Source organism: Eptatretus burgeri, chromosome 8 (genome assembly GCF_056783735.1).
Source record: "Eptatretus burgeri isolate ZD-2024b chromosome 8, Ebu_testis_v1, whole genome shotgun sequence".
In the NCBI taxonomy this organism is placed as follows: Eukaryota; Metazoa; Chordata; class Myxini; order Myxiniformes; family Myxinidae; genus Eptatretus; species Eptatretus burgeri.
Window position 1 is genome coordinate 72,053,625 of NC_140968.1, and position 18,515 is coordinate 72,072,139.

Sequence of the window (18,515 nt, forward strand, 5' to 3'; positions counted from 1 at the left end):
AACAGCCTCCACCAAAACGGTTTTTTTGTACCGATCTTCTTCCTCTTCGCCTTTTCCCCGAACAGAGCCTTTTTATCCTCGAGTCCTCGTCACTTCCAATCGAGCCGTTTTTATTGGCCCTCCGTCGTCGCCTTCCGCCAATCGTGATCACGGGGCGGAGCCATCCGCAGCACTGTCCTGTGACGTCACGGCAAGCCTCCAGGGAATTCTAAAAGGGTTTACGCAGACACACTTACCCTATCCCGTCTCCCTGTCTAATTACGTTACAATTATCATTTCCCCCTTAAAGAAATGGACATTTACTAGACAACTTATCACCACTGAATTGCTACTTATTACATCGAGATCCTGGTAAACTCGAACAGCATGGCATACCTAATTAAACATCCTAATTACCCTTTGAATGCATAGCCCCCCTCAAACGTAACACTGCCCCCTCCTCTGGTACCGCAGCTCCTGCAAGGTATATCACAGGCGCTACCGTTCCAGCCTTAACACTTACTGACTCACACCTATTTAACCTAACGAAATAAAGTAGGAGGGGCAATGGGCAGCGAGTCGCAGCTAACTTACCTATCCTGCTTAATGTACTATCCCCTTCTGGCCTTATCCTCGCCTAAACAATCATTCATTTTTTTATTTTTTTTATTTTATCACATGAGAGCACTGTGCGAAGTTGCACTCCATCCTCTGGATCATCGCTCTTGCCCAACACTCTTCCAGTGATCTGGGGAGGGGAAGCAAAAGGTTCCACAAAAACACAACACTTATACTTTACATTCCTACTCTTAGCCTTAACGACACTATTCACGGAATATTTACACTTGACCATGTCCCCCAGTGGATGCTAATAGACCCAGCGTTACCTGGGGAGCCAATTTTCAAATTTGCTTGCCCCAAAATTATGCGGACATCATGCCCTTGCTGCACATGTCAAGTTGTGCGGGATCGAGTGGGACTCACACATCTTCACAACACTCACACCATGGTCATCATCACATTTCTAGGTCATGGTCCCCATTTTAATGATGCAGGCTGAATCCCGTCATGGCCGTGGGGTGGGTTACCACAAGATGATGGGGGCATCTCAGGTGCAACCATGCCCACAGGTAAGCTTTAGTCCAACCCAGACGTTTCTCCGCCCCGCTCCCTTTGATTCCCACCCCCCCTGGTAGCCATCAGCTCTAATCCTGTACAACACACTGGAAGGGGTCTCACTGGCTCCTCTGGCCTTCCTGGGTCGCCAAGGTCCTACCCGCCTTGGTCGCCCAACCAGACCCTCTCCCAGTTCCCTCCAGACACTGTCACCATTAGCCACCAGGGGTGAATCTCCTTGAAGGGGGTCGCAATTCACACTCACCGTGAGCCTCAGCAATCCCTGTGGACAAGCACATCATCCCCACCCACAAAACCCACATGACTCCCCCACCCCATCGGCCGTACATGTGACACCTGCATTTCTAACACTTCATCGACCATGACCTTCCCTGTTACTACACCATGTCCAATAAAAAAATCAATGTGTGCACCATACATTTCACTTCTTAACTTGAAGCAACTCACACAGCACTTCTCCTCACCTGATCCACACACCAGCCATTGGACAGCCACTCGTGCCCGCTTTGTTACCAATTACCCATTGTCCCTATTGTCACTCCAAAACCCAGCAGAACTTACAAACCCATGCCAATTTTTCCACAATTCACTTTTTTTTCACCAAAGGAGGGCACTTCGCCACAATCTCAGCAGCCGAGCATGGCCGTATATGCTCAGCCCGATCTAGTCTCCCCGACCCCCGACAGTGATTTCCGGACCCGACCTATTAAAGGGCATCTCGGATAGACCTGGCGGTTCAGCAGGAGGATTCATCCTCTCCAGGCTTGAAAGTCTATTGGAGGGTCCCTCCATCGCCGGGTACCGGCAATATCGTTGCACGTGTCCTCTTCGCCCGCACCGGAAACAACTCCCCATAAAAGGCCCCCGTGGGTATCGGTGTAATGTCTCTTCCGGTTCCGGACCCCCTCGGCCATAATCAAATTGCTCTATTGGCTGGGCTGGACCCCGCCGCTTTGGCGCACCAACTACCGAATTACCCCTTATCAAACTTGACAGTTTCTGGCAAATTTCCTGCAACATTTTGGTAATGCCAATTTCTCCCAGCCCCCCTCCCTGATCCTGAATCTCCGCCTGTCGGATCGTCACCGATGGCCTCTTGGGCACCTGACCCGGCCGACTCCACGAGGCCAGCCTGGCCGCGCACTCGGCCGCTCGGTGCACGGTGGGTGGATCCTGTAGCTCCACCAGCGCTCGGACCTCAGGGTCAGGAAGAGCAGCTAAAAATTTCTCTAGTGCCAGTCTGTCCCATGCCTCCACTGTAAGGTCCCGATACGCGATCCTGACTGATTGGTAAATGTCCTGTGCCAGCTCCTGCACTGTCTCACCCAGCTTTAACCTGCGGTGCTGGAGCTGGGCCCGCACCAGATCACAGTTCGCTGCAAACCCAAACCGACGGCTCAACGACTCGCAAATGTGGGAGCTGGTCAACATCCCTCCGCGATCACGTTTAACACATCTGCGGCTGGTCCCGCAACGTTGCCACCAAATTCCCTGTACGTTCCCGCTCATTCCACCCGTTTAGTCGGGAAATGCACTCAAATTGCATCAGAAAAGCTTCAACGCTCCCTGACCCGTCAAAATTTACCAGGGGGATCACTTTCCCGGTGGCCCACTTCCCAGTTTCTCCTTTGTTCGAATCCAGCCCAGGGATCAAACACCCTTGTGGCTGCGTATCCAATTCCGGAGCCCACTGTGGCCAAAGATGTTTTGTGGTGAGGGTCTCATGGGTCAATTTTGCCTCCTGTTTCAAACGTTGAATGGACCGATTCACCTCTTCCCGCAGGATCTTCTGGGCCTGCACAACCTCCTCCAAGGCTCCGTCGCGAGTTTGTAGCTGCTCCTCAACCAACCCGGACACTCTACTTACAAAAGACGGCTCTACCAGGCCTTTATCCAAGACTTCATCTTGGCTCATAATTTTATCTTGTTCGTCCAAACGAGCCTCCAATTCTTTTACCTCCTCCGCCAAATTCATCCCTTGCTTCCTCAGCTCTCCCCACTCTTCTACTTGCATCTGCATACGAGCATCCACACAGGCACGATGACGTTCCAGGCTTTCATCCACTTTATCAACCCGAATGTTTGTTGCATCAATTTTATCTTCCAATTTTTTCCGTATATTTTCCCCCTCCAATGTAATTTCTCCCTTTGTTTCCTCCAATCTATCCTCGAATTTACTTTGTATTTCCCCCAATTGAATATCCACACACTCCTGCATCTCAGTTTTCATTTTCTCCATCTTTTCCCCCAATTCATCCCTCATTAAATCAATCCGTGCACCCAACTGTTCCCCCATTACCCCCAATTGATCTGTCATTTCTGCCATTTGTGCCGTCATGTCTGCCCTCTGTGCCGTCATGTCTGCCCTCTGTGTCACGAATTGATTTGCCATTTGTACCATCATGTCCGCTATTAAACGTTCCAACAGTGTCTGGATCGTCATCGCACCGGTTTCCGGCGCTGCCGGCTCCATTACGGGCAATGAAGCACGGTCCACGCTCGGAATGGGGGAGGTTCCAACCCTACCCCCGTCTCTCCCTTCTTCCCCTGACTCGCTGCCAGACACGTGGCCTTCATCCTCAAACATCTGCACATCCGCCATGGTGCAGAAGTCCCGTTTGCCGCCAATTAATTTAAATTTGAAAAATCCCGGCAAAATTTTTCCGCGCTCGCGCGCTTTTCTGTGGTAATTTTATATTCCAATTCGTGGCGAGATTTTAATCTTGGTATATTCTCCCGATACCAAATATAATTTAGAGGGGTTCGAACATCCCACTTCTGACACCAATGTGACGTCCACGGGACTTGAACAGTCCCGCCAACGTAGAACGAGCCGAAACGATGGAGGCGGTTTATTTATTTATAACCCAAAGATGGCGGTTTTAATCGCTCTACCGCAAACGGGACGAGGAAGGTGGCACGAGTCACTTTTCACTGAGTTGATAACGTTTATTTCTCTAACCAGAAATAACAAGACTCGGCAAGAAGAGGGATCCGGGGCGATTCGACGGGATGGTGGTGTGGGTTCGGGCGTGGGGAAAACACAAACTATTCCAATGGATGTACAAATCTCAAACCCTCTAAGGTGCCAGGTACACACACATACGCACTCACACACACACACACACACACACACACACACACACACACACACACACACACACACACACACACACACACACAAACACACACACACACACACACACACACACAAAATGTAGCTGGTCCAGGTGGTCAGGCTGGCCCGTGGTGCGGACGCAACAGTCCCTGGATTGGCGCTGGACGAGCTGGCGTTGCGCTCATCAGGGGCAGGAGACACCGTGGTGCTGTCGACCTCCTGGTGTCGGCCCAAGTCCGCTCACAGCCGCCAGGGAACCAGTTCTGGCGCCAAGTTGCAAGGAGGAGAGGGAGGCAGGTCCGCCCGCCGTTCGACCCCGTACTCAGAGCCAGCAGAACCCCAGAGCCAACCGAGCTGAGGCACGAAGCACAGCAGGGCCTCGAGACACGATGAAAACCAGGATCGAATCATCGCAACAACAAAGCACGCTCCCAGCACAACAGCCTCCACCAAAACGGTTTTTTTGTACCGATCTTCTTCCTCTTCGCCTTTTCCCCGAACAGAGCCTTTTTATCCTCGAGTCCTCGTCACTTCCAATCGAGCCGTTTTTATTGGCCCTCCGTCGTCGCCTTCCACCAATCGTGATCACGGGGCGGAGCCATCCGCAGCACTGTCCTGTGACATCACGGCAAGCCTCCAGGGAATTCTAAAAGGGTTTACGCAGACACACTTACCCTATCCTGTCTCCCTGTCTAATTACGTGACAATTATCATTTCCCCCTTAAAGAAATGGACATTTACTAGACAACTTATCACCACTGAATTGCTACTTATTACATCGAGATCCTGGTAAACTCGAACGTCATGGCATACCTAATTAAACATCCTAATTACCCTTTGAATGCATACCCCCCCTCATACATAACAATATCCATAGAGGCTATTATCAACAGCAGCTGTGGGTCCAAGCCCCATTTAGAGATGCCACCCTGATTATGAATGCTGAGTCTTATGGGTTTGTAAGAAGAGGCAGTTTATTTGTTCCTGAGATTGTGATCTCCAAACCCAAAGGCCTGCTAAATCCCTGCACATGTGGCAAGTGTGCTCGCAAAAATGGGTGTTCCTGCAGGGTAGCTGGGATCAAGTGTTGCAAGTACTGCAAATGCAAGGGAGGTGATTGTTGTAAAAACCCTATCACTGAATGAACACTGCTCATCATCCTCATACCTGGACTCTGTTGTGTTACTCTTCATGTTCCTGACCCTGGTTTACGTGACACATAAACAGTATTAATGTGGTTTAAAAAATTATTTCTTTTTAAAAAATCCCTTGTATTGTTCAAATTCCAAATTGTCAGTTCAACTCTAGAAGATGACACAAATCTTCTAACTTTGCTCTAAGTCCGGAAAGTTTGTTAATAAATATATGGCAATTCCAGTATGTATGGTAATTAGTATGGTAAATAAAACTGTTTTTAGCCATTTTCTCATAAAAAATATCAAATTGGAAATTTTACACTCTTCTATGACCCCCCCCCCTAAATAAATAACTAAATAAATAACTAAATAAACATGGCCATTCTGAACATTTTGAGCACCTCAGAAAATCTGTAGCTCCAACGGTTTAGAAGATACAGCTATGTCAGAAGTAGCACTTTCGATGAAAAAGGGTGTGGTCATTTTAAAAAGGGCGTGGTCATTTTCGGGCTGTTCGTCCCGGATAGAGATTTTGGCACACATCCCAAGTTGTTCCTTGGGGTCATATTAGCCTAAAACAGTTGAGTTATCCTCTCCTAAATTAAGTGCATACATGTCTAAGCCAGGTCCTCGACTATGCTCTGTGCCCTCGTTTATTATAAATAAATTATTGTAAAAATGTTCCCTGTTCGTTTCCGTCCTTTCTTGCATTGGTCCAGCATGTTCGGATCTGAGTTTTAGCCGGGTCTTTGTTCCCGTTAATTTGCTCATCCAAGCCGGCACAGTTTTTGTAGTTCCACTTGACTGCACCCGAACCGGAGTTGGTAGTCGGAAGTTGGAACTCTACCGCTGTCGGTAGAGTGACCCGGTTTAAGCAAGACGTGCTGAGGGCGTGCTTCCCCGGTAGACGACATCGCGGAGTTAATTAGGTAAATTGGATCGAGACAAGAAGAACCTACGCTACGCGGTGGAGGTATTGGCGTTCCACGGTCGGTTCAGCGACCCGTTGGCTCACGGAATTATCCGGAACGACTGCCTACAATTCCAGGGAGTCTGGTGGGAGACGACCTAACCTTCCCCCACCTCGTGGTCGTTCTCGCCACTGATCCCCGGCCCACAACAATATATATCTTTGGTTCAAGCGCTAAGGACTGAAGTGTTTACAGACTCACTGACTGACTGACTCATCGACGGACACTGCTCGATTGCATAAGCTCACCGCACTGAAGTCCAGGTGAGCTAAAAATGTCAAAAAATATCTCTTGACGGAAATCCGTAAAATAATTGTGGTGTTTTATTGTGATGTCATTCCCACCTTGTCATTCCTTCCTGCCTTGTTTGGTTATTTTTTGGCGATTCCATATCGACATTTTTTTTTCTGACGTGTAACTGTTGGATTGGTAATTCGCATGGAGAGCATTCCATCAAAAGTGCATCATCCCTTGGAGGAACATCAAGCTGGGCACCCATCTGTCAGCATTGATTCGTAGATGCAAAAGATCTCAAGGTATCTTTCAACAAATAATATGTTATTGTCAGCATCCTGCGGGTACCCCTGGATACATTCCAAATTCAGCCCTCACCTATAGGGAGCTCTTTCTCACCTTACATTGCATACAGCTTTGGTCAGAATATCTCAGAAAGGACATCTCAGAAGGTTCAACGTCTGCTGGCTATTAGATTGATTCCGGGCCTAGCTAGACTATGCTCTGAGGAGTGGCTGAATTAGACAAGATTTATACATTAGAAAGTAGGCAGGTATGAGGGGTTTATGCCTGGTGTTGGCTTAATGGTTAGGGTGGTGGGCTTGGGATCCAAGGATCCTGAGTTCAAATCCCACTCGGCCGTTGAATTAATACCAGGTGGGGTTGACTCTGCCTGTCATCCTTCTGAGGTCGGCAAAATGAGCGCCAGCTTGCTGGTATGGCGACCGGTCCAGGATTGTGTTCAATAGCCAAGGAGACTGCTTCGGCAGCACCAATGCTCTGCACAGAGTATGGTCCCAATGGATGAGGGGATTTGCATCAGCAGCAAAGTTGTGTTCCCAAGAAATTCCACTTCCTGTAGCCTGAACATGTAATTGACTCCTGGTGAAAAATACATATGATACAATCAGAGGTGAGTAGACAACAAACAAACAAATACAGCACATTTATGTTGCATTTGAACCTGGGTTCCAAGTATAATCGCTATTGTGTGCAGTCTGTGGCTGCTGGTTGTCATTTTTGATGGGCACGGCTGTGCCACTGATGCAGTGCCCTATATCAGAAGTACACTGGTACTCATTTCACTGACCTCGGAAGGATGACAGGCTGAGTCAACCCCACCTGATGTTAATTCAAAGGATGACGGGCTCAAACTCAAAACCCTAACATCTTAGGTCAGCCACTTTAACTGTAAAGCCAACACCAGGCTTTCCAAGTATAATGAGCCATCAGTTCAGCTGGCAATGCTAAACAAGTCGATAATTAATTGAAATTAGCATGGATTTGTAAAATTTGATAAGTTTTTGGCTTGAATAGTTATCCTTTTAATCCATTGGATGGGTGAAAATAATTTGAAAGAAAGCCACAATGCACGGCATACGAGGGCATCCAAAATGAAATTTCATGCATTTCCTTTTCTTGCATGTTTCCAGTCCATGATGTTGTCATTTCCAACCACATGCACAATATCTAGTTTTGGACTTGCGTTTGCCGACAACAACCTCCTCCATCTCTATCTCGGATGTTTTCATAACCTCTTCTGTTTCACTTTACATAACTATATCATAGCATTCCTCAATAGTAGTAAAGTATAATGTTAAGTTTTGAACCATTATCGTGAGCATTCACTGATATAATGGCTACCAAAGGAAATTACCATCACATGTGTAGAGTCTGTTTTAATGTACCGTGACAAAAAGCCACAGAGTTGTGGTCATGCAAGAAAAAACTGTGTGCAAAGCCCAGTGAAGGATCTCACCCGTGGGCAGACCCAAACATCTTCGGCATATTTATTTACAATGAAGGTGATGTTGTTTCCAACTGTTGAAAAGAAAGGTATTCGAACAAATTTAAAGTAATGTAGGAAATGTTTTTTGATGGCAAATTGTTCAGGAAATGAATTTCACTTTAATTAATTTCCTCCGGTGCCACTTGGTCACAATGAAGAGTTGAGTGCATCCCAATGTGCATCTGCTTCAAATTTATTTTCTTTCAAGCTGCATCTTTTCCATTTCCTGACCTTAAATAAACCGCTATTCTTCATTATTATATTTGTACTGGTATTTTGGAAACAGTTACAATATTTTTTACTTAATTTCTCCCAAACATTTCGTTTTATACACGGCCATATTTAATCATGAGTATTGCATGTATATTCACATTTTTTTGACTTTAATGATTATTTGTCAACCCTTCATATGTTGTTGGTTGTATTGTCCTTGTGTGCTTCCTCAATACAACATACTGTTTTGGATTTCAGAATCGGATCCGACAAATGCACACAACATCCAGGTCCTCAGACAGTTAGTTCCATAAATGCATGTTCAGAATAGACCCATCCCCTTGTCTGGTGGGATTCTAACTCTTTGATGCATTGGAGAAGGGTAAAGAATAGGTTCCCTTTCTTTCTTATGGGATAACCTTTTCCTCTTTATGACACATTCATGCACGCGAAAGATAGCCGTTAGCCTAACGTGGAGTCATTCTATTCCCTTTCCATCAGGTCGCATTGGCTTAGAAATGGACGATTTATTTACACTTTTGACTTGCAGGACATTTGATTAAACGCACCACAAGCTTTTCCTGAACAATTATTCTGACGGTCAGACATGGTTGTGGATCATTTACCTCATATCAGGCATCCACCTTTTTCCATTGACATTCGACACCCACCTCTTTTTCATCGATGTTTGACATCCACCTTTTTCCATCGACGTTTGGCGCCCCGTTCGGCAGCTCTATGGATGCTGGCTGGCTCTTATTCGTGTCAGGCTGAACGGGGAGGTGATGGTTGCCATTGACGTTTTGTGAGCGCTTCACGTTTTCGCTCGGTAATTCCGGAAAATGGCTACTGTTTGGCGTTCGTCCAGTTCCCCGAACATGGCATCATGAGCCAGGCCTGTGTGAATTTGGAGTTGCATTCTGTTCGATGGTGGGGAAGGAATGATCGTGGGGTTGACGGTTGGAGGTCACATGCAGCGATGCCCTCATAGGCAAGCTGGATTTGGCTGGTCTGCTTGAGGCTCCACCCACACTGGTTGCCAATATATAAAGGAGAGGACCACCTTCATAACAGTTGGTGATAGCTCCTGACCATTGGTTACGGTTGGTGAGAGCTCCTGACGGTTGCTGATAGCTCCTGATGGTTCCTTACAGCTCCTGACTATTGCTTACAGCTCCTGCCCATTGGTTACAGCTCCATACAGCTCCTGACCATTGGTGATGTTTGGACCGTTCCTGCTGGTTCTGCTCGATACCTGGCTCTTGGCATACCTGATTCTTGGCGTCCCTGGGGGTGACGATGTGATGTCGATTGGTGTTCGAGCCTGTTTGCAGGTGGGTGCATGGCGAGGCATGGACCAAGGCACGCACACACATTTTGGGTCATTTTATTAGATGTATGACGACTTCTGCCTTGCTAAGCTGAGACCGGATTTCTTTTCCCCTTGAATGATCTGCTGGGTACCCTTGTCTCGTGTTTAATTGTTAAGTTAGGCATAGTGATAAGCATCTGCTCTTTGTCTATTTTTCTATAACTGCTTATTGAATTCTTTATTTGTTTGAGATTATTTTGATTGATTTGAATTCATACAATTTCACCACAAGGAAATAAAAAGTTCTTCAGTTTATTTATTTTTTCCTCATTTATAAATTCCGTGTTGACGTTTCAACCTGTCCGTGTTTGTCATTTCCTTCCATTGATCCACTATTGTCTGAACAAAGATGGATTGGGAGGTAATTCCCAAACGAATTAACCTGTCATAATCGGCGTGTAGCAGCAGTAAACGCTCGGCCACTTTACTTAAGATCTAATCAAGATAACATTGGTGCATCGCCGACGGCATATTCCCCGGTCAGGTCACGTGACCTCCAGTTAAATGGCAAATTAGATGGTGGACACCGGAACTCGTTGTTAACTGATTGGCATTCGTGGTTGTGAAGCAACCCACCGCACCACAAAGTTAATTGTGAGCGGTGGCCCAGGTCCGGTTATTCCGAGGAGAAATGGGGATTAACTCCCTCATAATATACTTGGTAATCGCGGTCATAACAATACTTGATATATATTTCCACATATATTTTTTATAGATAGTATACAAAAAGGCTCGTGGGAGAGCCAGAACAAGTACACTGAATGGGTCAGGACACAACAAAACAAAAGGGAAATTTGAAAGAGGAGGGAACACCAACAACAAAACGTTGACTCAGAATCAAAAGGTTCTAACTAATAAAGGTTCAATTGTCAGATCGAACCTTTTGATTCTATGGCGACAAAAAGTTGAAAGCCAAGATAGAGGCAAACTTGGACAAACAGTGGGTGTGGGGAGGAAATGGGAGCAGGAGAGGAGATATGGACAAGATGGATACAGAAGAAAACACTCACGAGGGAGAACTGGAAATTTGGAAGGAGGAGAGCTTGGGGTGGTGTGAGGGGGGTTTTTTTTGGGGGGGGGTTATCGAGGGTGGAAAAGATCATGGTTTTGGATTGGGGATGATCTGAGATGGTGGGGAACAGCTGTCGTTAAGACCTGGAGGGAAGAATAACATTGAAGAGAATGTGGAAATTGGTTCCACAGGTGGGAAAAAAAAAGAGAAAGAAATGAGTGGAGGTTGGCATTGATTCTGGATTTAGATAGTTTCACCAAAAGGGGGTTGATGACGGACCATGTGTGCCCTGAAGAAACCTGGGAGATGGGGAGCAAATCACAGAAAGAGCAGAGGTTGCAATGCCAGAAAGGAGGTGGTAGAAGACGTAGAGACCACCAACCTCTCTGCAGTGGTGAATGATAAGCCCATAGAGTCATCTTCATCATGGGACATTCCAATAATCTTGAAGGTCTTGATTTCCACAGCATCAAGCTGAGCAAGATATGAGGCAGGGGAGCCAGCTTTGAGGGGAGAGCAGTACTCCATCAAGTTGAATATGAAAGCCTTGTAGGTGAATAGGAGTTCAGGTGTGCCAAGGAAAGACTGTAGAACGGAGGGTGCCCAATCGGGGTTGGCTTTGAAGGCCAACTTTGAAAGGTTGTTTGCCCAAGAAAGATCATAGCTGATAGTGAGACCCAGGAGTATGAATGACAACTTCTTAAAGAGGATTGTTGAGAAAGTATATTGGGGGGGGGGGAGTTGTTAGATAGTCCCTTTGCAGATAGATAGTGAGGTTTGTCAGGATTGGAAGACATTTCAAGTATTTGAGCAGCTTGTCACTGGAGTCTGGTGGTTAGTAATTTGGTCACATTGAATCCACATTTCCCATGCGGACAAACCGTGGGATCTTATTTGAGAGTTTAATCGGGCAGTAGCTATGGGAAGCTGGACAAGTGAGACCTTATTTCCTAATGAGTCTTGGTGTGGGAGTTTGGTTTCCAATTCCTGCACAGCTTTCTCAGCGACAGGATTCTTTCTCGGTGAGATTTTTGGTGCGACCAAGTTCTGGGGAGATGCGGTGATCTTTCAGAAGCTTGTCATTAGTGAGAGACTTGAATGTGGGAGTGGGATCAGTCCAGATGAAAGCTGGTGGTCCATCTATGGGTCGAAGTTCAATGATGAGACAGAGCACGCAGAGGCAGAAGGATGGAAAATATTTCTTTCTTTTAAAAACATTTCAAGGTTTATTTATAAAGAGTACCAATACGGGGAGAAAGGTGGATGGGATGTGCAAAATGGAACAAACAAAGCGAGTGAACAGACACAAGCAGGGAGAAGAGAATATGCAACTTTTGTGCAGGGAAATAATACAATCTAACCCCCTAAATGACACCTCACAACACATTCATACTGATAATGGGGCAGGCAGGGGCTTGTATTGGCACTGGCTGTTTGAAATGCCATGGTGATGAGCAACTCGGGCCACGAAGGCGAGAATCAGCGATGAGCGATGTAAGTAAGTATGGAAGAGACGCAATGTGGTGCAGATTCAAGAGTGACGATCCCCAGAGGTCAAGGCTGGTATCTCCTGCGCAGCACCAATCACACTCCTAGACTCCGTATTTTCCACTGGGCATCTCCACGAGGGGTCCTCTGGCCCACCCTCCGTACACAGTGGGTCGTCATTGGCCACTACTTGCGGTGAGCTGTGCCACACTCTGGGCTGTCCCAATGATTTCCCCATCATGGGCATGCCAGGTTTGGTTGATGAAGGCATATATCTTGTACGCGTATACTGTACATGTGCATTGCGCCTCAGCACTCACAACTGTCAGGTTGGGGGTGGCCACTCTTCAGAAAACACACCACGTCCAAGCAGCAGGCACCAATCTTAGCAACGTGGCTACGTGTTAAAACTTTATTCAACCCATTAACATTCATCCTGGGGGAAACTTGGCCCTTGATCAGTAGCCCCACATACGTCCCGACCCAACAAAAATAATTTGCCAGGAAACTTGGATGATTTAAACTTCGTCAATAATTGTAAATTACATCATAACTTCTCTTTTTTAAAAGAAAACATGAAAGTGCGGTATCTTAAAAGACAAAAATAGGGGCAATACCCCTGACGCTAACCTGGTAGAATAATGATACTGAGGAGTAAGTCAACGTGGGACGGAATCAGCAAAATGTACCAATGAACCAATGTTATAGCAAATACCTCTTTTGGTGAGCAACCCCCTATAAACCCACTTGGACCACAATTTTTTTAAATAGCATGAACAAACTTTGGTACATCACGGGTGATGAAGGTTGTGGTCAAGCTTCATCGAAGTTGTGTGTGTAGTTTCTGAGAAGTTACAAGTGTTTATGGACAGATGGACGGACGGGCGGACGATGTGCCATCCCATAAGCTCCCCAGAACTACGTTTCTGGTGAGCTAATAATTGAAGTCAATAAGTTATTCGTATCATCGTACATAATAAATATACAAGTAAATTATTAAAATGTCCTTACTCGTTCCACATTTAATGCTTTGGTTCTATGTGTAAACCATTTAAACAAAAGCTGAGGTTACTGACTAGTCCCATGTACATATGTTCAAGTAGATACACTAAATCTTCTTCTTCTTCATTCGGCTGCTCCCGTTAGGGGTCGCCACAGCGGATCATCCATATGATCCGCATAGTGATTTGGCACATGTTTTACGCCAGATGCCCTTCCTGACGCAACCCTGGTCGCCTCTTACGACACGGGTATGGTACACCTATTTTAACCGGGGTATACACCGGCCCAGTATACTGGTACTCATTTCGCCGACCTCGGAAGGATGACATGCTGAGTCAACCCCCTGGTGTATTAATTCAGTGGCCCAACGGGGCTTGAACTCAGGACCTTTTGGATCCCAAGCCGCTGCCCTACCCACTGCGCCAACACCAGGCTCAAGTAGATACACTAGATATGAGAAGTAAATTTAACATTATTTATTTTTGCTGAGAACAAAGCAAAAAATGTCCACTTTATGAAGTTGGCAAAGAAAAAAATTTGAATTAAACACCTTTTCAGAGCTTACATTGCAATAAATGAAGCTGTGCGTCTTATTTCCTCGATAGCTTATAGTACTACAAGGTTTATAAGTAAATGTGGGACTTCACACAAGTTGAAGACTGAAGTAATGCTTCGATGGTAACTTGAGACTCGACTTGAGACTTGCCTTCAAAGACTTGAGACTTGCCCTTAAAGACTTGCAACTTGACTTGAGATTTGGCTCAAGTGACTTGTTGACATCTCTGCCTCTCACCAAAAATGGGGGTCTGCTTTTGCCAATGCGACTCTTCAATCGGATGTGGATCGTTTGCTTAATCACGGATTTAAAGCTGCAAAATAAAATGAAAAAATTAATGAAAGATTATCCCTATCCTGGCATGGCAGGTATTTAACATCATTAAGGGCATGTAATTACACATTCAAATATCGTCTACCTATTGCATAGACTTTTACTTTACCTGTTGTTCACCATGAAATAAAGTACAAATATTTTTTAATTTACTAGTACACAAATATTAGATCTTGAGGTAATAGCAGTGTACTTGAGATTATTTCAGTGTACATGTAGTGATTAAATGATTCAAACACAGTTAATATAATCAGGGTTAAAACAAAGCAATTTATTTTAATTTTTTAATTTTTTTGTGCACATAAGTATTTTGATTCAAAATGGAGGTATTGAATGAGTATTATGGAAAAAGGGGTCCCCACCCATCCAGCATGCTGTGGTGTTTATCTTTGGACAAACAGAGCTCAGGTTTGCCACACCAGCTTGCGAGCGACGCATATCTTTTCGTAAGAACTAAATCAAATCATAAACGAGAGTTGGATTTCCACTGATACGCTTTCTTTTCATAAAAGTATTTTTGGAAAGCTTATACACTCAAGGTAATATTTATTTACTTGACACAACATGTGTTGTTTAATTTGACTCGTTCATACATGTTCAGTAACAATAATGCCAATTAGTTATGTTTTATACTCCAGACTGAGAACCAGAGAAAAAAAACAACATAAAAAAGCCATTTTTACAGCCATTTTTCCCTGCTGTGCAGGGGTTTGCTTTTATTGAGGCAATGTTTTATGGCTGGATGCCCTTCCTGACGCCAACCCTGGTCGCCTCTTACGACACACAGGGATATGGTACACCTATTCTAACAGGGGCATACACCGGGACCAGTACACTGGTACTCATTTCGCCGACCTCGGAAGGATGACAGGCTGAGTCAACCCCCTGGTGTTAATTCAGCAGCCGACAGGACTTGAACTTAGGACCTTAGGATCCCAAGCCAGCCGCCCTAACTACTAAGCCAACACCAGGCTTACTTAGAACCAGAGAGAAGGGGAAAAAAATGCTCATTTTATTTACGCTTGCAAATCTTTTGCAAAGAGGAAGAAATAACCTTGTCGAGTTACCAACCATTCAAAGTTTAGAGAGGCGGTCCGTAACATAAACGATGCGTTGCCAAGATGAACTATAGCTGGGGGGAATGTGGGCTGTGGGGTGTGTGGGGTTCTTTCTGTATCCTACTATTCTTCTTCCTTTTTATTTTTTGCTTTCCTTTTCTGAAACGAGAAGTACGCCATGGGAATATGTTTTCAGGAGTGAAGATTTAACCCCAGAGAAAAAGGATATATTTTCAACATGTTCTCCATTTTGGATATAAATTTGTTTCTTCTGCTCGCCATTGTAAAGATTCAGTTTGTATTGGTTCATGCTCAACAAGAAAGCCGTAAGTCAATATCTTCTTCATTTCAACAATATGACGAGTCACGAGATGAAATACAAGACTGATTTTTCGTATGTCTGTGGCCCGATGCAAAAGTCAATAGTTCATTATAATGTAGTTTCGTATCCTTCTGTAAAGGTCTTGCAACAATTATGGCATAATTTGCTTTCTCGTCTAATCCTTTTAAAATACGTTTATCCTCGTAAATAAATTATCATTCTTATTGTTATACTGTACTTTAATGTTAGGTCCTGGACTTACTGATCAAGCCTTGTGATAATTTATATACTTGGATGAAACAGCTGAAAGTTAAACTCCAGTTTATTATGTGCTGAAAATAAATTATGAATTGTGAAGAAAGTAGACTTTTTCTTCTCAAAACATTTCGCTTATATGTTGGCTATCTTATTCCAAATGTGTCCAATATTTATACCATTACAATCATAAATTTTACGAATGCAATTTGCTGAAAAATGTTATCTCCGGAAATGAGTTAATGAAAATGTTTAAAAACAGACTCTGTGGTGTAATGGTTGGACCATCCATTCTTGAGTCTGGGAGGTCGCTGGTTTGAATCCCGGCCAAATCATACCAAAGACTGAAAACGGTATGTGCTGCTTCCTTGCTTGATGCTCAGCATTTAAAAGGATAGAGCACAGACAAAACAACACTGGGAAGGCAATGGCAAACCACCTAGTATAACCATCGCCAATAAACTCCTTCGGCAACATCAGCGCTCAGTAAAGAGTACGGTGCATCAAATCAAATTAATACTGTGGCAATTTCATGCTGGAGCATTTCGTGTTTAACATGACCGCTTTATTTGCAATTAGGTGAATAATTAGGTGAGTTACTCTCTTTCACTACCATTGTTTTTGAAACGTTGAATGGGATTGAACAATGAGTGCAACTGACCTTGTAGTGCGCATCCCATGTTTCAGAATTGCATGACTTATTGAGAAAAATCATAAGTTATGAAGTAATTAAGAGACAATGATGTGCATTCCTGACACAAAACTGCATATACAACAACTGTCTATAAAAAAAAAACACTTCAGTATTGGTGGCTATCTGAAAGTATGGCTTGAATAAATGATACATGTGTAATTCAATTCTCATGTATGATGGACAGTATTACTATAATGACATAAATGATTGCTCACCTTCATCTCTAATTTTTGTTTTACTTTAATATGTATCAAATAATAGGAATAATTATATACTCTCCACCATAAAAACAGAACTTATGATTGTTGTTGTTGATCGATTTATTTCTACGACATAATGGAACATATGAGGTGCAAACTTCTGTCAGAGATAAATGCTCAATAATGCAATATCCATTTCATTTGGACCAAATCACGGAATGCTGCGTCGTGGTAAATGTTTTTATATTGGGATTGAACGTGGAAGTAACAATCTCAATACAGGGTATGTCCACCTCATTGAGGTCCAGTGTGTTTACAGTACTCTGGAAGTTTGAAAGCAATTGCTTGGATGGGTCGTGCGAATGTATCGGTCCTGAGCGGGAGTCGTTACCCAGAGACGTCCACTTCTTGGCATATCCCTTGTCGATCCAGTGGCTTGATAACGTATTCTGAGGTCATAAAAAATTCCTCTCGTCATGTTGAAGAGCCATGCAACATCGCTAATCGAAGACCATGCTTGAAGGTGTTCAATGATTCGATTCCTCTCATTTTCTGTCAGACGCAGCGTTTTAATGGATTATTACCTCTACCACCAAAGGGGAGAGGAGGTTACGTTTTCACCCGTCTGTCTGTTTGTTTGTCTGTTTGTTTGTGTGCAGGATATCTCAAAAGGTTGTGGACGGATTCAAACGAAACTTGGTGGACACATTGGGTGTGTGACAAGGACGAATTGATTCAATTTTGGTGAAGATCTGAAACCAGATCCGAGAATTGTTTTTTCGTGATTCTTCACCATTGAGAGATAGGGCCAAAAACGATATATAGCATAATATTTCAAAAAAAAAAAATTTGGCCCCGATATGTTCCACTGGATCAGGCGTTGCATGGCGAAGGTATGCACTCTACTGAGTGCCCTTGTCGTTGAAGAATGTAATCATTATGTTTCTTGGATGATCCAAATTCTGGTGTCTCGGAAGGATTAGCTTTTTCGACTTTTCTCAGAATGCCACATGACACCTCTAAAAACCTAAGGGTGCATGAGTTGCACGTGCTGAACAATTATTGCATGAGACAATTTTGATATGTGAAACTTGCAATCGTGTGTTCTGCACATCCCTCATGCCAAAAAGGTCCATGGAATGAATGCTCGAACAGTCCTTCAACGACATTATCAATTCTACATGTTTGATTTTTATGGCGGAGAGTATATCGTGGATTATGATTGAATATAATGTAATCGCCATTATATTATTACATTTTTTTCAAAATTCTTTGCCAAACAATATGCCATTTAATTTCATTGCAATCTCGGTATAGTGTTGAATGACCGTGCATTCTCTCAATCATGAACTTCACCGTATTCATTATATTATTTTCTACTTCATTGTGCACAATGCATAATGCACGTGTATTGCATCATGCACAGTAACTGGATCACTTGTAAAGCCAATAAGAGATATAATTCCATTTACTCACAGCACAAATATAATGGAAGATACAGTCGGCCTTATTGCTGTAATTGACAGAACACACATGTTAAACAGATGCAGGAAAAGGAATAAATAGACGTCTTTGGATGAAAACGTATTTAGGGCAGTTTTAAGAAACTCCACCCTGGTTGTACATGTGTCAAACACATGGCGTAT

The 18,515-nt window shown here is 44.2% G+C and overlaps 1 protein-coding gene across 1 annotated transcript in view; it reads left to right on the plus strand.

Moving 5' to 3' along the window:
• Positions 1-15,497: 15,497 nt before the first annotated feature.
• LOC147022025 (uncharacterized) overlaps positions 15,498-18,515 on the plus strand; it is a 233,652-nt gene continuing 230,634 nt past the window's right edge. The window contains exon 1 of the mRNA XM_085892576.1: positions 15,498-15,724. Coding sequence (XP_085748702.1) covers positions 15,637-15,724 — 88 coding nt within the window. The 5' untranslated portion in view covers positions 15,498-15,636. The remainder of the gene's footprint in view (positions 15,725-18,515) is intronic.